Source organism: Typopeltis vanoorti, chromosome 12 (assembly GCF_054136105.1).
Source record: "Typopeltis vanoorti isolate ZY-2024b chromosome 12, IOZ_Tvanoo_1.0, whole genome shotgun sequence".
Taxonomy (NCBI): Eukaryota; Metazoa; Arthropoda; class Arachnida; order Uropygi; family Thelyphonidae; genus Typopeltis; species Typopeltis vanoorti.
In genome coordinates, this window is record NC_143560.1 from 116,491,579 (window position 1) to 116,516,177 (window position 24,599).

The 24,599-nt window shown below is 35.9% G+C and overlaps 1 protein-coding gene across 1 annotated transcript in view; it reads left to right on the forward strand.

Moving 5' to 3' along the window:
• The first annotated feature begins 9,850 nt into the window (after positions 1–9,850).
• Positions 9,851–24,599, forward strand: part of LOC150101162 (signal peptide peptidase-like 2B) — a 183,884-nt gene continuing 169,135 nt past the window's right edge. The window contains exon 1 of the mRNA XM_090401377.1: positions 9,851–9,972. Within this exon, the coding sequence (XP_090257503.1) occupies positions 9,907–9,972 (66 nt within the window). The 5' untranslated portion in view covers positions 9,851–9,906. The remainder of the gene's footprint in view (positions 9,973–24,599) is intronic.

The window sequence follows — 24,599 nt, forward strand, 5'->3', positions numbered from 1 at the left end:
AAAAACCTGGGATCGAATTCCGTGTACGAAGAAAGAAACCACTGCAAGGGCTTTTCAACCAAAGACTTAGATGGTTTCCAACGGAGTTGGAAGGGTCAACAATACACAAACCACTCGGAAATACCATAGAAGCAATAAACCTAATACACTGATCTCATAACCTTACATTAGACTTTTTACTGATACAATAAAATCGTACCAGAAAAGTCGACAAGTCGATTAAATCAAGCTCGCAGATTTCAACTCAACTTAAAAATTTGTTTGGGACATAATTTTTTTAAAATTATACCTTAATTATAAATCTAATTTTGCTATTAGATTATTAAACGGGACGAATTACAGGGAGCGGGAATCAATTCAAATTGTTTAGGCAATAAAGAGCTTTCAAACAAACTTAGCTATAAAAATTATGGCCCATTAACAATAGAAACTGTCAGGTCAGGTCAGGTGGATCAAATCTCTCCATTCATTAGAATTGTTTTATATCAAATAAGGAGCCTGTGTAGCTCAGTGGATGTGGCGTTTGCACACCACCGCACTTGGCCGCACGAAGGAAGACTTGGTTTCGAGTCTAGTCGGCGACTAGAGGAAATTTTTCTAAGCCTTTTTTCGACCGGTTCCCGAGTTAGTCGATCTCTGGCACGGGCAAGCGGGTTTTTCCTCCCGGAAACTCGGGTTTTTCGTCCTGTAAACTCAAGAAAATCGACCGTAGAACCTACATTATTTCAGACATTAAATATATTGTGTTAGGGTTAGGAACCACGAGATGGCGGCACATCTGAGCCGTCTCTCTTCACTGCGTACCGCTTAATTAGTGATAGCTTTGGGCCATCTGTCTCTGATTGGGTACCAGTGGAGATTGAACTGCCCACTCAGTCTCCAAAAGTTAGATAGGGCTAAATGGCCTCGCCTACTCCCGTATACGGGAATAAAAAGGCGCTAGCTGATTTTTTTTTTTTCAAATATTGTATATTAATCGAAACCGAGTTTTAAATTGTCGGTATTTCCATTGATTTAGAGCAGTGTTTCTCAAAGTGTGGTACCCGAAAGGTCTTCAGGGGATACGTGGCAATTTTCGGCTATGCATCATTAACGATGGAATTATTATTAAGAAAAAAATAATTATTTTAAACGTATATATTTCTAAATAAATGATATATTATGTCTGAACTCTCCTACTTAAATCTCCTACTGGATTTATAAAACGCAAAAAAAAAGGAAAAAAAAAAGAGAGCAATATGCAAATACAAGTAACTGTGAGCAACAAGAAAATGTTGATATTGTATGTGGATCAAATGAAATTGATAAGGGAGTGTCGTCTGACATCTCTAGAAAAGCAACTAGGAAGAAGATATCTTTCTTCCTAAGTATATGAATTACTTGAAATGTGGATTTTCATAGACGGGAAATGAAGAGGAACCTATTCCAAATTTTGTTCTGTTAAAAATAAATCGTATATTTTTTTACATGAACATATAAATTCAAATAAAATTGACATTTACAATGAAATATACTTTATTCATTTACTATTATTTTGATAAGGGGGTACTTGGTAATAATGAAAATTTAAGAAGGGGTACGCGAATAATCGGATGAAAATGAGGATAAAGTTTCTCAGCGTACTGTGGTGGCGCAGTCTGACTTTATGTACTGCTAGACATTTGCGTGTTGAGATACAACGTGTAGCTTATGTATATTATGTACACTGTCATTAAACGAATTATGTGAGAATGTTTTAATTAATAGGATTTTTAATATATCGTATTCTAAACTCTATCTGAAAATTCATAAACTGAGATTAAAACTATATATTTAATAACAAAATTCTCTCTCCGCCCTCCAGGAAAAACAAAAGGCTCACTAGTAGGTTGCGGACAACACTTGGTGAAACTCTGGTATAGAGGACACTGTAGAGTAGTGATATGAAATTTTTGCCTTAATACAGGGCTTTGATTATATCTCCAATTTTCCTGGTTACTGTGTCGGTCTTGATACCATGAAGAAGGCACAGAGATGGGAATAGAGATAATACCCTGTTTGAAGAATGTGGCCTTGGTATAGAATTTGGTATAAAGAAAAAGGAGAATATTAATGAAAGCATATAAGTTCGAGATATTCTTATTTATGAATGTTTTTCATGCTATGCTGTGGAGAGTAAATTGAGCCCTAGTGTATTCAGCAAGGGAATCAGAACACTTTTCTTATACAGAGTAAAAAATGAATAAAATTTATCTGCATGGACGAGATAATGTGTTCATGGTCGATGTATTTAAGAAAAATATGATAGACATATGGAAACTAGAATGAATTTTCTCGTGATATGTCTAGGAAATTCGTTCCGATCAGAGCATAGCAAGTTCTAAACATATTGAAACAGGGATATTTTCTCTTATACAAATCTCTTTTCTTATTAAAATTACATCAAAAATCAGTGTAGAGGAGAAAATTTATTTACAGTATTTGGGAATTTATTGATGTGATAATATTCTTTTTATTTATTTTTTGTCCAGCTGTTTCGAACCGTTGGTTCTCATCAGAGACAGGTGGAAACCTGAAGAGGACAAAACCCCTTTTTCAATACCATAGCAATCCTATAACAGAATTTTGTATTTTTCAAAAGAGCTGCTCTCGATCGGTGCGTAATTGTAATTATTGAAAAAGAACTTCAAAAAGGCGTCAAATTTTTATTAATTTGTGCCGACGACGCAAATTAAAAGAAGTACCGAATGTTATTTATTCCTCCTTAATTCTTAACCGAATATATAGAAACGTAAGAGAAAGTTTCGAAAAATATGAAAACACATGCCTCTGACGTAGGACTACTATGGTACTGAAGAAACGGTTTTTGCTTTCTTAAAGTTTTTGCCTGGTCTCTGATGAGAGCTAACTCGTCAGACGAAAAACACCAGTAAAAGGAAAATATTCAGGCACTGGGCAGAACCTGTATCTTTTAAATAGTGGAATGCAAAGGGAACTCGATGCCGAGGGTTGCATTCTCATAAGCTCTCTGGTCTGTTTTCGAAAATTTCCTCTGAAATTTCCTTACATTCGTAATAAAAATGGATTCATAATGTTCCCTATTTAATTTTGATTTTGTTTTATTCATAAATAACATAACTGAATTAATATAAATTCATTTTATTCAAGAATAAAACAAAAATAATGCTTCTCAACTGTATGAGAAACAGTTTCCGAAATTTGTGCTATGGGAAATATATTATTATTATTATTATTATTATTATTATTATTTTAACGGTGTCTCCATGGAGTCAAAGACTCATAGCGGGAGACCCGACATTGACACACTAACCATTATTTATACAATACCTGTCATACCTCTCCTCAAATTCATTCACAGTTGAAGCATTCACAACCACCTCTGGCAAAGCATTCCACCCATTCACAACTCTCCAAGTAAAAAATCTAGACCTAACACCCTTGTTAACCACACTCTTACACAATCTCCAGGGATGGCCCCTCGTTCTCTCACTTCCTGCACTGGTCTTAAAAATATCATCAGTATCAATCCTGTAAAATCCCTTTAACAATTTAATACCTCCATCATATCTCGTCTCCTACGTCTATCAACTAGTTTTTGGAGCCTGCAGATCATCAATCTATCCTCATAGGGAACATCCCACAGACCTACAACAATCTTTGTAACCCACCTCTGAATCCTCTCCACCACTTCCGCATCACCAAGAAATTCTGGCGACCAGATCTGTGCAAAATAGTCCAAATGCGGCCTTATTAATGCCTTATAGAGTGGAACAATAACCTCCCTATGCCTGCTTGTTAGTGTGTTCCTCAACAACCATGTAATTTGATGTGATGTTTTGGCAATCTTTGCAATATGCCCTTTAAACTTAAGTTCTCTGTTCACAATAACTCCCAAGTCTCTTGTTTCGTCAACTTCTTGCAGTTCAGTTCCGTTAATATAATAAACAGCATGTGATGTCATCCTCCAGAAGTGCATCACCTTACGCTTAGCCACGTTGAACTGACAGCCATTTACCTTAGTCCATACCGCCAGCCTATTTAAGTCATCCTGTAAGATATTTACATCGTTTGAATTGATTATCGCTCTTCCCAATTTTGCATCATCAGCAAACAAGTGAATATTTCCATTCAAGGTATTTCCAATATCATTAATGTACAAATTAAACAATAGAGGACCAAACACTGAGCCCTGAGATACACCACTAGTCACTTGCCTTTTACTGGGCTCAGCTCCTCCGTAAACCACTCTTTGATATCTGTCCACCAGCCATCCTTTAATCCAAATCACTATCTTCGGGTCCATACCATTTGCTCTAATTTATGTAACAGAGTTCCATGTGGAATCCTGTCAAAAGCCTTTGCAAAGTCAAGCACTATCACTGAGTAAGGATTTCCTTTATCCAACTCCACTGTTACTTTATTATAGAAAGTAAGCAAATTACTTAGGCAAGACCTATCCTTCACAAAACCATGTTGCCCCTTATAAAGTATCATATTGCTCTCTACCCAGTCCTAAATTCTAATTTTTACCAATCTCTCCAAAATCTTAACCACCACTCCAGATATATTGATTGGCCTATAATTTGCAACCTCAGTCTTAGAGCCTCCCTTGTGCAATGGAACTATCTTCCCCTCTTTCCACTCTATTGGCACTTTACCAGAATTGAAGCTTAAATTAAACATCCTGGTTAGAAGAGTTGCTAATTCTCTTGCACATTCTCGTAACATATGGGCCAATATGCCATCTGACCCAATGGCAGTGTTAGCATTAAGGTTCTTTAATATATTAAGCCCCTCAATTTCGTCAATCTCTATACTCTCATCAGTCAATGGCACATTTGACACTGCACTATCACTACCAAGATGGTACACTTTTGCGAAATGATCACTAAGCAACTCAACTATTTGATTAGCTTCTGAAATTTCCCTACCATCAACACTTTTTAATGTAATCTTTCCATGGATATTCTTCCTTTTACTAGCCACATAGCGAAAGAACTCTTTAGGGTTTCTTTTGGATTCATCAGCTAGCTTCCGCTCATAATTAGCTTTGGCTTTCCTTGCAATACAAGTTACACTTTTTGCCTGTACCTACCTTGTATTGCTCATTAAAACGCTCATCACCTTTTTCTTTATATGTCATCCACAACATTTTCTTTATCTGCAACGCCTGTTTAATAGTATTATTCATCCATTTTACTCCTACTTGATTTCTTCTTCTGACTCTGGGAATACAGTCTGATACAGCTTTCTTTAAATACTCCATGACAATTTCCCACACACCATCAACATCTCCCCTTGAAATTCTCATGCCATAGTACAGCTGAAAGCTGACTTCTCAGCTTCTCATAATCACCAGCCCTATAATTCCACATATACCCATTCTTAATATAATATTCAGCACATCTTACAATCTCCCAGGTCAAGACCACATGTTCGCTTTCCCCAAGTGGAGACATTGCAACTAAATTACTTATTGATATGATCCCCGATGTTAGAGCAGATCTAACACTAGAATCGTTTGTCCCTTCCATCACATGCTGTCTCAGATATTATCTCTTAACAACTGTATAAACTTCATTTCCTTTGTTCCTTGTGATCATTCCTTCTCCCAATCTATATCCCCAAAATTAAAATCCCCCATAATAATTACTTGACTTTCACTCATCGTGCTAATTTGCCAATACATGCTATCTACATTCTCCCCTATTCCCCTTGGATTATAGCAACAACCAATTACATATTTTGTCTTGTTAATCTCTATCTCGCACCAAACAGATTCGAATAAACTGCCCTCTATATACCTGTCACAGCGAGGTACGTCTATCTTTTTTGGCTTTAATGCTTCATCTATTATTAATAAAACCCCTCCCCCATTCTGTCATCTCTGTCCTGCCTGAAAATACTGTACCCTTACATTCAATCGCAATAACTATATCATTCTTTAGTTAACCAAGTTTCGCTAATTCCCATAATTTTTGGCCATGTTGTATACTAAGTAATGACAAAAATTCTTCACACTTATTCCTAATACTTCGACCATTAGTATACATAAACTGCAATACTCCCTTCCTCCCATAATCTCCCTGTGTGCGAATTAGCCCACTGTGTATACTGTTAATGTTCTGCAAACAATTAGGTCCCAAATTCACAGCGATTAATGACCTTAGTACTATTTACAACTGACTCTATCACCTGCCTCCCTAGCAAATCCCATTTCCTTGTTTTTGACCCTTAATTTATCCTTTATCAATAAATGTTCTAAATGCCAAGCTCCTAATCCATTTAAGTGCAAACCATCTCTCTTAAAATACTCCTTCCTTTTATCAAACTCATCCCAGACATTCATAAAATGAATATTCAGTTTCGTTTCTTTTCAAAATCTTTTATACAATCTTGTCACCATTCCATTTACTATAATTGCTCCTCTGTTCAATTCATCACTATCAAATCGTGGTAGCACACTCATGATCTTTCCACTCTCACTCTTTGCATTCATTGCTATCATTAAATCCTTCAAATCCTGTCTTACAGAAAATCCTTTGCTACCTAGATCATTCGTCCCTATAACTGCAATAATCTCACTCACTCTATCTTTCTGCAATTTCACAGCCCCAGTTATATCCTTAATCTTTGATCCTGTATAACACCCTTTAATTACTCTACCATGCTTCACACCCTTAATTATAGAATTCCCATACAGCACAACATCTTTTCTGCTTCTTCTTAACTTGACATTGTTTACTCCCACTGATGCTTGTTTTTGTCCCGAATCTTCTCTCACATTCTTTAGTATATCACTCAGCAATCTCTGTGTATCTATTTCTGCACTATTTATTTCATGCACATATTCACTTCTGTCATTCTCATACCTTGTCATTCTTAATCCCCTCATACTTTCTATTCCATAAAAAGCATTAGAACATATTGGAATTCTGAAAGATAGACTATACAATTTTGTGCGATCAAAATTATAAAATATATCACAGTCATTTAAAAATGTCCATTCCTTTGTTTCAGGAGAACTTGCATAACACAGTCTACTCCACATGCTTCTATCAGATACATTGGGATATGGCTGTATAAAACATTTATGTTCCCTATGAGACTGATGGCACCTAACTGTGAAGTCTTAATGATCACTTAAACTTAGGACATTAGACAAACTAGATGTATCATCATATATTACACTAAAACGTCTGTGATTATACATCAATTAATACAGGCAAAACATTTGATACATTAGAAGATGCGAAATGGACTGTGCAATCTTTCTTTTCTACCTTGACATCAGATTCAAGAGGTGATACCATAGAAACACAAGATGATAAAGATGTTAAGTAATCTGGATTGACATCCCTAGCAACTACAGAAGAAATGTTTGACTCAGATGACATAACAAAACTAGAAAATAAAGGATTGATGTCATCACTACCCAAGATTGTGACTGGTAGGTGAGAATTAACTGTAGCATCAGAAACTGAATGGGACAATACACTGTTATGCACACATTCACCTGAATTGATGAAAGGATTGTCAACACTACTCAAGATTGTGACTGGCAGGTGAGAATTAACTGTATCATCAGAAACTGACAATACACTGTTATGCACACATTCACCCGAATCGATGAGCGGGCTGTCATCACTACTCAAGATTGTGACTGGTAGGTCAGAATTAATTGTAGAATCAGAAACCGGATGGGACAATACACTTGTATGGACACATTCACCTGAAAGTTGGCCTTCAGCAACCAGGTTAACAATGATCGGTTTCCCTGCTTCGTGACGATCATAACCTAAAGCTCCCTGCTGTATGCCTTCCTCAGAATCATAGTACTTATTAGCAACTTTCAAAAAATCTTTCATTTTTTTGGAACTCTGCAGATATTAACAATAATGGAAGCATATCACATGAAATATTAATTTTACCATGGTACATATATTGGACCATCAACCTTAAGTCGTTGAACTTCATATTATTTAATGTCATAGTGGGATGACTACTTGGATTCTCTAAAAATAAGCTGTATAGAAGCGTGCTGCTTGCAGATAGTATTATTTTGTGAGCCTTAAGGGCCATCCTTCACACGATAATGTTACATCCACCAAACTTTCACTAGCAATTAATTTATTAAAAGAAGATAGATAATATATTAGTGTGTGATTGTGCCCTTTCAAACAAATTGTCTGTGATCTTGTTATCATATTGAGTTCTGAACTAGGATTAAAATAAAATACTCATATTAGGATTCTTTAAAGTACCATGCCTCTAACTACTTAAAAAACTGCAGGATTTGCGAAAATGCTTCATCAGATATATCATTACAAGACAACATTAAACAATAAAAATACTAACAAAATTACATGCGTTGCTCGAAATAATTATCTCAATATTATACAGTTATAATTAATAGTTTTCATTTAATATCCAGTATATGTGCTCAGAGAATGGCAGGATTGGGCTTAATAACAAGAACGCAATCATAATAGCATATTAGGCTTAACAACATCACTACCACAATTGCCCATTAGGCTTAACGGCAAGACTCTATACTCATACAATCTGGTATCAAATACAAACCAATTATACCAAATAAAAATACCCTACACAAAAATATAAACACATACTTCAAAGAAACATTTAACGAAAAATCTGGGAACATGAGTTATCTGCACGAAGAGACCAAAGTTTCTGATGGCAAAAATCATTTATACAAACCAAATCGTGAACTGTGATATTTTTTGAATATACAATGTTCATTCTGTCAATTAACATCTATCATTGGCAGAGATTTCTTTTATGAGTTTTGATGTAATGCCTGTTTAATCCTGTAGAAAAGGAGCTTGATGCTATATTGCTAGAATACCAGAAGAAAGACCGTTATAGATTCGATTTTAGTCGGCTGTAATCCAACTTATAACGGCCTTTTATCAGCATGTTTCCGAGTTAGTTGCTCTTTAAGCACAGGCTATTAGGACATTTTCTCTGGAAACTATAGTTTTTGTGTGGGGGTGGGGGGATATATGCGTGTGTTTAACCCCTGAACTCGAGAAAGTCTGTACAACTCACATTATTTCAGATAATAATATCTACCTGCTAAGGTTAAGAAGATCGGTTGCCTCGCCGATTTCCGAAAGTTAACTGTGTACTCCCTTTTGGATTTCCATCTGCACATGCGTTTTTAAATAACTCTATTTTAAAATACTGCTGTTATTTACAATGAAATATTATTTCCGATATTAAATATGCTAACTATAATGTCATGAAGCGGTAGACAGGAACCACATTTCCAACCAAGTGTCCAGAGGAGTCAAAAAAGAAAAAAATCCTTCCGTATGAAAAATACGCAAGTTATAAGCATAAACCAGATACTGTGGTATTCAAAAAATATCTCGCCAACCTATTTTACCTTTATGTTTCGGCTTCGGCTTCGGCTCTGATAGCTATCAGTTCGAAAAAGCTAATGAAACTTTTAATCAAAAGAACTGATATATATACAGGTATGAGTGTATATATCAGTATACACATGATAATAGAGTCCGTGTCTTTTCGGAAGTGCAGTAACTAACCTATTAGTTGTTATAAAATAGCAAGATATGTTTATATCCTTTCGTTTAATAATTTAGGAGGTTGTGTTAGTTATGTCTTTTAATAAAAAACTAGTTGGTTTGATGCACATTATTTGTTTTATTATTTTTATAAAAATTGTAAGTACCTTAATGCTATTCACTTAGTTTCTTGCATCCGGCAAGTAACAAGCTTTAGACAAGTAACACAACGCAAGCAACTTTAAAGCCCTTTATTTCAATAATTAATCTACAGGTTTCAGAAATGCTCGAGTAACTCATTTAGAGGGCGCTGTACAGGGTGATAGCATGGTAGTTTTGGAAGGTTGTGTTAGTTATGTCTTTTAATAAAAAACTAGTTGGTTTGATGCACGTTATTTGTTTTATTATTTTTATAAAAATTGTAAGTACCTTATTGCTATTCATTTGTTGTTTTCTGTTTATTAAGTCTATGCTATTCGGGAAAATTCTGAAGTTGTAGGACGTAGGAGTTCGATTTGACACGAGCAACTGTCAATCGAAATTTGGTTTCGCATTAGGTGCAAATGCATATAACTCTTTCTGGTATAACCCCGAAAGAGAGATTTGTTTTGCATATTTTCTTCGTCGTCATTATAAAATAAGGAAAACATTTAGTAAACCAAGTTTATATATGGGTTTCATTAACATCAGCTGTTAAATTAGGTTATATTTTCAATCACTACTAACATCAAAAAACAAAAGTTACGAATTTATTGTTGTTCCTTATTCGTTTAAATTTCAACTAAATTAAACTTTATGGAATGATTTTTTTAACTTACTCAGGCTGTATCATGATATTGGTTACATAGAAAACGTTGAGGTTTTAGTTTGTATAAGTCAAAATATTTTTTGCCAAATTAATTAAACATGGGCAAAATACAAATCACTCTTCCACCTAGCGATTGAATTTCTAGTGATAGAAAAAAAAAGTGACAAAAGAATACCTTTTAAGCATAGTTAACCATGCTGAATATAAGTTTTTGTTTATTTTTGTTGTCCCAAATCTGTCTTTTATGCATTATGTCTGAGATTGTTTAACAGGTAAGTTTTTTTTTGCAAAAGGCATGTTTGCAAGCAAGCAGCATCCATTAGCTTCACCATGTCTGTGCAGAAGACAACTTGAGAATAGATGAGCTGATTGTGATGGAAATTAGTTTTTGTTAAAACCAACCAAAGTACATTTTTCACCTTGCCAGATGCAAGTGACTATGCCATTTAAATGACCATACAATGAAATGTTACTGGGTTGCAAGGATTTGAAGATCAGAGATAGTTATAGAAACTTTTATTGCTGGGTAACCAAGTATATTATATTCGACAAGGAATTCTTGTTTTAATCCTTTATGCTAGGGTAAAGTATTAAAATGAGAATATAATTCCTTGTCAAGTATCATTTAATCATTTCCTTAGTGTGCTTTGTGAACATAATCTTGCATTATTTTTCTTCATTTTGTTTAAGTAAAAAGCTGAGTATCATCAACATATCCATACCTGAAATATCTGCAGGGTGATAATGATGTTGAAAAACAGTGCAGTTAACAGTAAGGTGGTGAACTGAGTTGAACAGTAAACAGGTGTGTGACTCACAATAAAATAACGAGAGGTGAATCAAGTAAGGTTTGAAAGCTGAGTTAGTGAAGATGAGGTGGATGTGAATGAAATGAAGAGGACTGTAGATAAGTATAGAAGAGTAAAGAAGACAAAAACCAGTTGTTGGTATGAAAGAGGAAATAAAACATCCAGGAGTGGCATTGAATGGGGATTTCATTATTATAGAGGTGTGGCAAATGAGAAGATGCACAGGGTCTGTTTTATTATTATTATTACGGGTGACTCCAGGGAGTCCTTAGACTCATCGAGGGAGGTCCTAAACATCATGTCCACACAGCTATGCAACATTCTCACAGTATCTATCATATCTTGCCTTGAACTCACTCACTGTCGTAGCACCCACAACAGACTGGCAGCTTATTCCACTCATTTACCACTCTAAAAGTAAAGAACCCAGCTCTAAAACCCTTGCTAACCACACTCTTTCCCAGCTTCCATAGGTGTCCCCTAGTTCTCCCACCACCAGTCCTGTTCTCAAAAATATCCTCTGAATTAATCCTATAGAAACCCTTTAGCATTTTGTATGTCTCAATCATATCTCCTCTTTTCTGCCTATCAACTAATTTCTGCAACCCACAAATCTTCAACCTGTTCTCATATGGTTCATTCCATAGACCTGCTATCATCTTGGTCACTCTCCTCTGGATCCTCTCCTCCACCTCCCCATCAAGAAGAAACCTAGGTGACCAAATCTGGGCACAGTAGTCGAGATGAGGTCTTATCAACGCATGGTACAGAGGTACAATAACTTGTTATTTGTTTTCTGGGAGGTAAAATGGGAGAAATGAGATAGTATAGTATGGGGATTCTATGATAAGAGATACACTTAAAGAGCAAGTGACAAAAGCATGTTTTCCAGGTGTGAAGATAAAGGATGTTGGTGAAGCTTTAAGTTTGCAGAAGAAAGAAGTCAATGGATTAATTGTTTTGGCATGCACAAATGATTTGAAAGATGAGAAATATGCAATGAGAAGATATGAAAGAGTTATTAATAGAAACCATAATTGCAGTGAGTTAACGAGAAGATTGTGCAGGGGAATGGTGTGCAGTTTATAAATGGTGGATTGAATTTAATGGACTTATGGACCTGTATATGCCTGCTGGACTGCACTTAAATGGTTTTGGAGCTAGGTACTTGGAGAAAATTTTCAGTGAGAGTTTAGAAGTGCAAAACCAGGGAAAATAGAAGTATTGGGGGGCAGCAATCAAGCATGTATCTAACCACCCCTGGGACAAGTGGGTGTGAGTGCAGGAATGACTGTGTGGAAATAGTCACCCCTGGGATAGATCAGTATGAGGTTTGGAATGATTATGAAGAGCTGGGTCCCTTTCCAAGGTTTTCGATTCTGAATTGGCAGGTAATGACATTATGTAAGAGTAACTGTGAGCCAAGGGGATGTTCAAATGCATGTGCACGAATATCCCAAGTATCAGAAATAAAGGACAGGAGCTTTTAGCATTCATTAGCTCAACTTGGCCAACAATTATTGGCATCAGTGAGACCTAGTTGTTGGAGAATGATGTAATTACAGTGATAGAATAATGGATATTGTATTTTCAAAGAAGATAGAAGAAATAGGGCTGGAAGAGGGGTATTAGTAGGCTGACCATCCATACCGTTTTTTTTTTTCATATTTCCTGGCCGTCCCGTTGTTTTCATAAAAATGTGCATTTTGTCCTGTTTTTAATAAAAACTATAAATATACTTTAATATTGGTCAGTCATAAATTATTATTCATAACGTATAATCCTATATCAATATCATGGATACCAGTAATTTGTATAACCATGGAGTTGCATTGTTCGATACTAAATATCGATATCTGCAGTGATATATTCAGAGAAAATAATAAAAATGCATGTCAGCAACACTTGCATGTCTCAGACGCAGCGTCTGTTTTGCTGTAGCGTTAGTTTTTGCTTTGCCTGTATGCTAACCAATGGCTTTGTTATTCAATGCAGGTAGTTTAAATTTCATATTTTTTAAAGTTTTAAGTCTTATTTTTTAAAGTTTTAAGTCTATCCTTGCAATATCAAAGAGGCGAAACTGCAGTTTTAATGACGATCTCCGGAAAGAATTTAAATTTATTAAACTGGACAAGCTGTGTAGCGATGAAACAAAAGTAGTATGCCAACATTGTATTGTCCATTTTTTCCATGCTCATGGAGGCAGAAGCGACATCAACCAACATCTATGTAGCCAGAAACATAACGATGCTGAAAAGACTCTGGATTCAGTTCGTTTATGGTGAGACGTGATGGTGAGTGATAGTGAAGGAGATAAAATTGCAGTGAGTGAAGCTCTTGTTGCTTATCATACTGTGCATCACGGCCAAAGTTTTGGTGTAAATGACTGCTTGTTGACATTTATAAATAAAATTTAAAACCAAAATTTTCATCAGCATGTAACAAATCAGAAGCATTAATTATCAACGGTTTATCACCATTCATATTGGGTGAAGTAATAGAGGATTTGAATAAAACAAAAAGCATAACAGTCAGTTTAGATGCATAAATTTTCCAATCGTTGTGCGGTACTTTTTTGCCAAATTGTGCTGTTCAAGACATAACAATAGACTTTATTTCCTTACCTGAAATACAGTTCCGCTCTAAGTCTACCTAAATTTTTGTATAGGTTCTGTCACTGAAGATTAATGGTAAGCTCAATATGTTTATGTAAAAAAAAAAAAAAAAAAAAAAAAAAAAAATCAGCTAACGCCTATGTTGTTCCCGTATAGGGAGTAGGCGGGGTCATTTACCCCATCTAACTTTTTTGGAGACTGAGTAGGCAGTTCAATCTCCATTGGTAGCCAATCAGAGAGATAGCTGGCCCAATGCTATCACTGATTCATCAGCATGCAGTGAAGAAGGCGGCAAGCTAGTGCCGCCATCTCGTGGTCTCTAACCCTAACACAATATTTTTAATGTCTGAAAATAGTGTGGGTTCTACAGTCGATTTTCTTGAGTTTACGGGACGAAAAACCCAAGCTTCCAGGAGAAAAAACCCGCTAGCCCGTGCCAGAGATTGACTAACTCGGGAACTGGCCGAAAAAAGGCTTACAAAAATTTCCTCTAGTCGGCGACTAGATTTGAACTACCAAATCCTTTCTTCGTGCGGTCAAGCACTGTAAAGTGCAAACGGCACTTCTACTGATCTACACAGGCTCTTATGTTTATGTAATAAAACTTTTTTTTTTTTTTTTTCGTCTTACTTTTTCATGAATACAGAATATTACATAAGCCCCATCCCGTTTTTGTCTAAAGGAAATATAGTCAGCCTAGGTATTAGTAATAGTGAAGACCTTCAACCAACAAAAATAAAAGTTATCAAAGATTGTCGATCTGGAAACAGTTCATTTGAGGTTGTCTGGTGTGAGATAGAGAGCCAATAGGACAAAATATATTGTTGTTTTCTGCTATAAACCTGGGAGTCTTTAAGACATGCATCAACAGATTAGCACAATGAGTGCAGGGTGAGCAGTTAATCATGAGAGACTTCAACTATGGTGATATAGATTGGAAGGAGGAGAGGGCACATGACCGAATGGAATTTATACGGTTACCAAGGGATTATTACCTGAAACAGACCACAGGTTTGGGAGTGTTGGATCTGAAAATAGCATCAGAAGATGTATAACTGCAGTAGTAACTCTTATCTCTGATTAGGTAAAGTGACCATGCAGTCTTGTTTTGGGAGGTTTCTCAACATGTGAAAATTTTATTAAAGAAAGGGTTTATGTGGAACTACAAAGCTGGTGAATATGACATACATAGGAGGCAACTTGGAGTAGTGCCATGGCATAAGAAACTACATGGAATGAATGTCATTAGTGCATGGAAAGTTGTCAAGGATTGTTTGAGCAAGGCAGTATCAGAGTGTACATACCCAGTGTCAGGAGTATAAACCAACTAACAATATAAAGCTGAGCTGCAAAAAAAAAAAAAGAAAGCACTTTGGAAGAAATATAAACAAGGTAAACAGCTTGTCCATGAGCAATATAAAGCTTGAGCAAGAAGAGTAACTAGTATGGTAAGGAAGGCTAAATCAGATTTTGAGAGAAAATTAGCTAAGCAGGCCAAAGTAAATCCAAAAGATTTTTTTTGCTACATAGCAAGAAAAGAAAGAAAGATAACTTTACTCAGTGCTGATGGTAGGAAAGTGACAGAAGCAGAAAAGATAGTTTAATTACCAAGTGATCACTTTGCAAGGGTATATCATCCAGGTGGCTTCTTTGCAGTTTACTGAGGTGACCGATGTGAACATTGAAGTAAATGAACTGGAGGTACTCAGTGTTTTGAAAAATATCAATGTGAATATAGCCATTGTCCTGGACAGTATGTCAGCTCATGTGCTACAAGAAGCTGCAAGTGAACTGGTAGTGCCCCTTACAAAGTTGTTTAATCTAAGTCTCAGCTCTGGCAAGGTTCCAAGGGAGTGGAAAGAGGTTAAGATTTAAAAGGGAGTATTCATAAAGAGAGATTGCAATAGTTAATAAAGGTAATGTAGATATCTCACAGGATGATTTAAATATATTAGCAGTGTGGACAAAGGACAGTAGTGTCAGTTCAGTGTTGTAAAATGTAAGGTAATACACTTTGGGATGAAAAGATTACACTATATCATATTGATAGTACTAGCTTATAGGAAATTTATGAGGCTAGGGATCTGATTTAGAGTGGTGAATGAGTAGAATGATTTTCCAGAGGTGGTTGTGAGCACCTTAACAGTGAATAGGTTTAAGGAGATGTATGATAGGTATTGTGTTAATAGATAGAGTGAGTCTCTCGCAATGAATTTTTTGACTCCATGATAGAGATTTGAAATTCAGATGACATATTGCAAGAATTGGCAAAAGAGATTAGAGGATGACTTGGATGCTGAAGAGCAAATTACATGGAGGTTATTATCCCTCTTTATAAGGCTATGATTCGGCCACATGTTGATTACTGTGCACAGATTTGATCACCTGCATTTCTTAGGGATCAGGAAGTGGTGGAGAGGATTCAGAGATGAATAGCCAAGTTGGTGACAGGTCTGTGGAATGTTCCCTATGAGGATAGATTGAGGGTGTGTGCATTTCATAGGGTAGCTGAGAGGCAGAGGAGAGGGAATATGATAGAAACTTATAAGTTATTGAAGAGATTCTATAAGATTGACACAGAAGAAATTTTTCGTATGGAGAGTAGGGGGAAACAAGAGAAGTTGTTTAAGAATGTGGGTAGTAAGGGTGAGTGGACTAGGGGTTCTTTATTTAGAGTGGTGAATGAGTAGAATGGTTTTCCAGAGGTGGTTGTGAGCACCTTAACAGTGAATAGGTTTAAGGAGATGTATGATAGGTATTGTGTTAATAGATAGAGTGAGTCTCTCACAATGAATTTTTTGACTCCATGAAGTGCCCATATAATTAATAATAATAAATAAAATGAATAGAATGATTGAAGTGTTGGATATGAGGAGTAAGCGAGCAAAAGAATTGGTAGTGGTTGTAGGGACAAATGACTTCACTTGGAATAAAGAGAATGTAAGATTGGATATCAGAAGGTTGTTGAGATGGATAAAAAATAATAGTGTGATAAGAAAGGTAGTTAGTGTATTGCCTAGGTATGACAGTGATGAGATGAGGCTGCAAGCCTCATGTGCAAAGAGAAAGGTGTGCAGTTTGTTGTGTGGAATGAGTTTGGAGGATAAATTGAATTGTATAAGACAGATGAACTGCATTTGAATGGTTTTAGTATGAGTTGTTTAGAGAGACTTGCTGAAAGGGAGAGTAATGAGTGCAGAGAATGAATGAGCAAAAGGGATGTGAAAGAGCCAGAGAGTGAGAATGGAGAGAGAGTGTCTATTAATGAAGAGGTGGGTAGCTTGAGTGTAGAGAATGAGAGAACAAGTGTGCAAGACAGAGAAATAGGGTGACTCATGGTGGACAGGAGAATGCAGCGTGAAAGGTCGATGCTCAGAGGATGTGAATGTGTATGTAGACAAGAAGATAGTGGGATGGCCTGGGATGTAGGAAGAACAGTTGGATTTGAAGATTCTGGGATGAGTAAAGATAAAAAGAAATGGTTCACAGCAGGTATAGAGAAGTCGCATCTAATATGTGGTATCAGTGAAACTTTTATGGATCCAGGAATAAGCTGTTATGTTTGTATATGAATGCTCGAAGTATCAGAAACAAGGGATTCATTGAGTTCGTTCACCCAAAAATTATTGTAATCATTGAGACATGGTTGGATGAGGATGACATCCTGACAGGAATAGAAATGGAAGGATAGGATGCATTTCATGAAGATAAAAAGGGAGATGGAGTTCTATTGATGATAGAAAAAGAATTATGTCCATACAAAGTAGAGGTGCAAGTGGAGAAATAGTGGCAGTATGATGTGAGATGGAGGTGAATAGAATGAAATGCTTAGTTTAGATGTTGTTATAGACCTGGTAATTTGGAGGGAAGTGACCATGCAATGTATAAACAAATAGGTAAAGGGTGATCATTATAGTTGATTTTAATTATGGCAATATAGATTGGGATGATGAAGTAGCAAGAAGTTTCTTGAATTTTTGAGGAACACCTACCTCAGGCAGTATGTAACAGAGGGCACGTAAGGATTTGATCGTCTCCTCAGAGGATGTTATTATAAATGAGGTGTCAAATCTCTCAGTTAGTGAGAATGACAATGAAATGATTACCTAGTTGGTTGCCAGCCATGTCAGAATTTCTGTGAGGAAAGGGTATGTGTGGAATTATAAGGCTGGTTGTTATGGAGACAGTTTACAGCTGTATCATGGAATGAGGAGCTACATAGAAAGGAGACCAACGTTGCTTGGGCAATACTAAAGAACTTTCTGATACAAGCAATATCTAAATCTATTCCATGAGTCAGAAGGTTAAATAGGATAGGTGTGAAATGGATGAATGAAGAGATTAGGCATACAGTACAGAGAAAGAAGTCATTATGGAATCAACATAAGATGAGTGGTAATAATCATTCCACGAAGAGTACAAAGAACAGGCAAGAAGGTAACTTGGTTGGTAATGGTAGCAAAAGTGCATTATGAGCAGAAGTTAGTCAATGTATCCAAAAACAATCCTCAGGAGTTCCTTTGATTTTTAGCCAGCAAAAAGAATGGTAATGATAGGATGACATTGATTGGAGAAAATGGTGTGTGTGTGTGTGTGTGTGTGTGTGTGTGTGTGTGTGTGTGTGTGTGTTAAAGATACCAAATTATTTTAAATATAAACCTGGTTTTATTTACTCCATTTCCCAAGTAAGCAAACAGACAAGTCAGTCAAGTTTGCACCTGCAAGTGTTGCAAGTCTAGCTGATCCTGTACGTAGTGCAAGACCAAGGCAACCCGTGGTAAAGGTAGAATAAGCTCTGATCACTATTCTTAATGTTTACCCTTAATGCAAAGCACATCTCCTGGAGGAGATGTATGATGGTATGTATTAAAGGCAAGATGCCGCTACCCAGACCAGTTTCGACCTTTATTGAGGTCTCATCTGTGGGAGCCAGCCTAAGAAATACTAAGTTTTAAGTAATACAGAGCTTATAAATATTTTACCAACACAAGTTACCATAAGGTGCTTTGACCTTATTAAATAAAAATCTCGGGATGAGAGATAGATGTAGAAAGTTTTTTTACCTTGGGTATAATATATGTTAAAGATACCAAGTTATTTTAAATATAAACCTGGTTTTATTTACTCCATTTCCCAAGTAAGCAAACAGACAAATCAGTCAAGTTCGCGCCTGTAAGTGTTGCAAGTCTAGCTGATCCTGTACGTAGTGCAAGACCAAGGCAACTTAAGGTAAAAAACTTTCTACATCTCTCTCTCATCCTGAGATTTTTATTTAATAAGGTCAAAGCACCTTATGGTAACTTGTGTTGGTAAAATATTTATAAGCTCTGTATTACTTAAAACTTAGTATTTCTTAGCCTGGCTCCTTATGGTAACTTGTGTTGGTAAAATATTTATAAGCTCTGTATTACTTAAAACTTAGTATTTCTTAGCCTGGATCCCACTGATGAGACCTCAATAAAGGTTGAAACCAGTCTGGGTAGCGGCATCTTGCCTTTAATACATAGCATCATACATCTCCTCCATGAGATGTGCTTTGCATTAAGGGTAAATATTTAGAATAGTGATCAGAGCTTATTCCTTTACCACAAGTTGCCTTGGTCTTGCACTGCGTACAGGATCAGCTAGACTTGCCAACAGTTGCAGGCGCAAACTTGACTGACTTGTCTGTTAGCTTACTTGGGAAATGGAGTAAATAAAACCAGCTTTATATTTAAAATAACTTGGTATCTTTAACATATATTTTACCCAAGGTAAAAAAACTTTCTACACACACATGTCCATATATATATATATAACTGCTTCAGAGGATATAGTTGAGATATTTAATGACCAGTTCATAAAGGTCTTTCATCCTTGTGAATGTGACATCATGGAATGTTTGAGAACAGTGGATGATAAGGAGACACTGACTGTGAATCAGCAAGAATTACATGGGGAAGTGAGCAAACTCGATGTTAATAAGGCTCTGGGACTTGATGATATATCACCATGTATTTTGAAGGAATGTGTGAGGGAGTTGTCATCTGCATTGACATTAGGTCCATTTCAAAAGGAGAAGGAAGGCAAGATTGTGCCACTTCATAAAGGAGATGATAGAACTCAGTCATCAAATTATAGGTCAGTTTGTGTCAGCGTGGATTTGCTAATAGAGGTCATGTTTTAGTAATCTACTTATTACAATAAGGTGACAGCTGCATTGGACAAGGAATTTGGATACACAGTAATATACTTCGATTTTGCAAAGGTTTTTCCTAGATTGCCACATGATAAGTTGATAGTCAAACTAGAATGGATGAGGTCGGATATTAGACTGGTGCATTGGATTGGAGATTGGCTATCTGATAGATGTCAGCAAGTTGTGTATGGGGGAGCAATATCCCAAAAGAGGAAAGTCACTAGTTGTGACTTTGATCCTAAAACAGATCCTGCCTTGGATCTGTTTTAGGGCCATTGCTGTTTAACCTGTACGAGAGGAGCTGGATAGTTCTGATAAACGCCTAGAACAAAAATGATATTAAAGCAATTGATATAACCACAAGAAAGAGCATGTAGTAACAGAGTTATGAAGGTATAACCACAATATAACCACAAACAAAGAACATATGAGGATATAATATAGGAATGTAAGTTACATCCTCATATGTTCTTTGTTTGTGGTTATATCAGTTGCTTTAATATCATTTTTGTTCTAGGTCTTTTTCAAACTTTCCAGCTCATCTCCCCCCCCCCCCCCATGTATTAATGATATTGGGAAAGACTTGAATCGGGATATTCAATTGTTTGCAGATGATGTAAAGTTGGGACAAACTATGAGGAGTAGAGCAAATGTTATGGCCTTACAAGAAGACTTGAATAGGCTGAGTGAATGGACATGGGAGCAGGAATGCCAATTCAATGTTGTGAAATGTAAGGTTTTAAAATTTGGAAAATAAAGATGGGATGTGGAATTTACTCTTGGTGGGGGATATATAGCTGGAAGTGGAGGAAATAGATCTTGGGGTGATGGTGGATAAGGATCTAAAATTTAGAAGATACATTGCCAAAATTGCAAGGACAACACAGCGAATTCTGGCAATGAAGTGCACACTGACTTGTAGAAGTAAGGAGATTCTGGTTCCATGTATAAGACCTTGATTAGGCCATATATAGACTACTGTGCACAGATTTGGTCACCTGGTTTTCAGAAGGATGAAGAGATGTTGGAAAGGGTCCAGAGGTGACTGACTAAGGTAGTTTCTGTTGCTGGAATGTTGGATATGAAGAAAGGTTGAGAAGTGCTATTTACAGAGTCTAGGTGGGTAGGAGGAAAAGGCTGATATGATAGAGATGCACAAGTTGATAAGGGATTGTTGTAGGATTAATATTGAAGAGGTTTTTCATGAAATGGTGCGGGATCGGGGTAGAACAAGAGGTCATCCCTGGAAGGTGTGAGCAAACTAGTGAGAAGAAGGTTTTGTGAATGACTGGAATGAATTGCCTGAGAGTGTGGTGTCTGCGGAGAATTTCAATGTGTTTGAAGCATGGCATGATGAGCTGTGTATGACTAAGGAAGCTCCTAGATTAATATCTGTTATCTTAATTACCCAACTCCTTAGTTAACTTTTGTGAGTGTTTTTTATTTACGAAGTTACTGTTTTGTAAGGTATTTATTGTGAAATTAATAAAATTTAAATATCAAATTATCCCTAATTTTACAGCTTTTTTTTTGTTTGTTTTATTAAATCTGAGAAAATTGTTTATTTTCAGTTTTGCATAAAATGTTCTCAGGAACCTAATTTTTGTGAATTGTAATTATGAAGTTCTGAATTAAAAGAATAGAATACATATCTAGTTCATTTAATTTTAAAAAAATGTCAATTACTAAAATTTAGTATATGCAATTTTATAAAAATGAATAAAATAAATCCAGTAATGACTTCTATTCCCCAAAGGGAATAGTCGAGACCATTTAGCTCTTAACATTTTGGAAACTTCTGGGTAGTCGCTCTCCAACCTTAAGTAATCATGATAGCCGGTCCAAGACCATCAGTGATTTTTAATTGGCATCTGGGGAAAAGAGAGAGTATAGCAGAAAACTGCTGCCCATCTTATGATGGCAGTTGTTGGCTGTACTTAATGAAGTGTTTTGGAAAATGTGAAAGACTAACTACTTCTAGGCTGATCGGAATGATAATCAGTTATTTTTAGCTACTACTACTACTAGAGGTAGCTGATATCATGCATTTTGATATTTTTAAAAAGGCAGTGACAATGTAGATTATTAAATAGCAAAAATAATTATTATTTCTTATGTTTTGTCAAGGTCAGAAAAAATATTTGTGCAATACATGAGTGAGACCAAACAAAGGAAATAAAAAAAAATAAACCAAAGCATATGGTCCTAAAATAAGTCGCCTATTGGACATAACTAGTGATTTTGGTCCATTAAACTGAAGGTCTAAGGATGCATGTTTCTCAGATTTGTGGCAGTTCTATACATCCATATTTATTAGGAGTAGTTTATTATGGCAGCAGATATTCAAGGCAAGATTCGTTCATACTTGGTTGTTTTTTCCCAACAGATTTTGTGATGGGTATCCTTATCATGGTCAGCAAGACTTTGAACAGTCATGGTGGTAGAACCAGATGGAGGCCTTTTGAAATATTAATGTTTATCTTGAGTCTGGCCATAATAAAGAAGAGTACAGCTGTATTTGGTAAACAGCAGGATGAGAGAAGAGCAAATAAGGCAATGTTAGTTTTTATTATCAGAGTAAATAATGTGCTTGTACTGAACTTTACTATGAATAAAGCACCTTCTTGCAGTGGCTGCATTTTCCCATCAAATTACTAAAATATTACTCCCTCAATTTCAGTCTTCTATTGTAGTGAGAAACTTCGGAAAAGATAGCTGAATGCGTACAAAAATACAGTTTGGCGAACTACATGAAAATTGGCATCCATAATCTAATGTCCTAATGATCATCTGTGACAGTGGTGGCAAACATTTTAATGTGCGTCGCATGACAAAAATTTACAAATTGAGTTGCTTGCATGCCGGCACATGCCAAAAATTTACCAATCAAGTTGCTGACGTGCCAGACAGTTTTTAATAGGGGAAAAATTAATGAAAAATTAATCTAACTTAATTTATTTATTTATAATATTTTATAAATAATTATTTATACTTTTATAAATAATATTTTATTTTATTTATATTTATTTATATATAAATTTATAATATTATTCGGTATAAAATTGATTATTGTATTATTAAATTGATTTTAATGATGTTGGTTTGAAAAAAAACGGTAGAAAAATATTTATGCATTGTCACCATAGAAGTCAGCTGAGCAGGGGAAGCAGCAGAAGGATGTCAAATTGTCGGTGAAATGCTGACTGTATTTACTTGAATATAACTTTCCCTCGCATATAACTCGCACCCCTGATTTTACTTTACGAAAAAAAGACATTAAAAAGTTTTGCATATACCTTGCATGAAAATGTTTAAACGTGTTCACGTCGAGGCGATAGTAACTCGCTCCCCACGGTTAACACAACATGCCCTCCCTAACAACCATTATACTGGATGCAAGAAAAACAAGCAGTTTTATTGTATCCCCGAATAAGGTACAGAGCTTTTTGCAATCTGTGTAATATTCTCAACAAATAGTACAATTACAGACAGCTAGAATTAAAACGGTGCTAACTAATGAATCACATATCCCCTCTCACAGAAACTATGCTGTACTCAAGCAAAACCATATGTTACACAAAATTTCAACCAAGGGTTGAAACTTTGCGAGTTGAGCCAGCCGGTAACAAGAAGTTCCGTCGGAACGATAAATGCCACCCCGTCGTGAATGTGTTAAAACTAAGAAATATATAGTGAATGTTGTTATGACAGTTTCAGATGTTACAGAATTCGGTTGAAGAAAATTAGCATTTCAACTCAACAATTATGATTGCCTTTGTCTCTTTGGGTCACGCGATCTTTTGTTGACACCACACCAATCATGTGCACGCCTTCATATCTGCTCTCTCATGTAAAACAAAATTTAACTTGTACGTATTGTAACAATTAAAAAAAAAAAAAAAAGGTTGAATAATTTATAAGTGTATAAAAGGATATCGTTGACGTGCCAGCAAAATTCTTGGATGTCCACAGGTTCGCCATCTAAGATCTATAACCATCTTCCTGCTGTTTACCAGGTGTCCTATAGCAATAAACTTAGACTCTCAACATTGGAATTTTGAGATAGTAATAAAATAAACATACAGTTGATTTCTCCACTGTAGCTGCTAAATTTGTGCTGGCAGCTTCTGTGGATAAATATGATAGAATCTGTTATGGGGAAAAGTTTCCTTACTTTATAGACCTCAGTTCAAATTACATTGAAGGATCTTTATAAGCTCTTAAACGAAGGTGAGTTAGTTGGTTTCATACAGAGGTGGAAGGTTTTCCCTCCCAGAAACTCAGGTTTTCATACTTCCAAACAGGTAAACCAGTAGAACACGTGCAATTAACTTCTACCTTACTCTTATATATGTTTGTGTAGGTGTGTTTATATCATTTAATGACTTAATGAGGAGAACACATCAGGCCTTCTGACTTAATGTTCAGGCCTTATTGTCTCATGGTGTGCCCTTGTAATAGGTATCTACATGAATACTAAAATAAATGAGGATGAGCAAAAAATTTGGGATTTAGCTGATCAAGTTCAGTTTTATATTGGCTTACATCATGACTATGGTGACCATATGTGCTTTATTTAAGAGGACAGTCCTTTATTTCACTGATCTGTCCTTTAGATTTTTTTCCCCTAAAATGGCC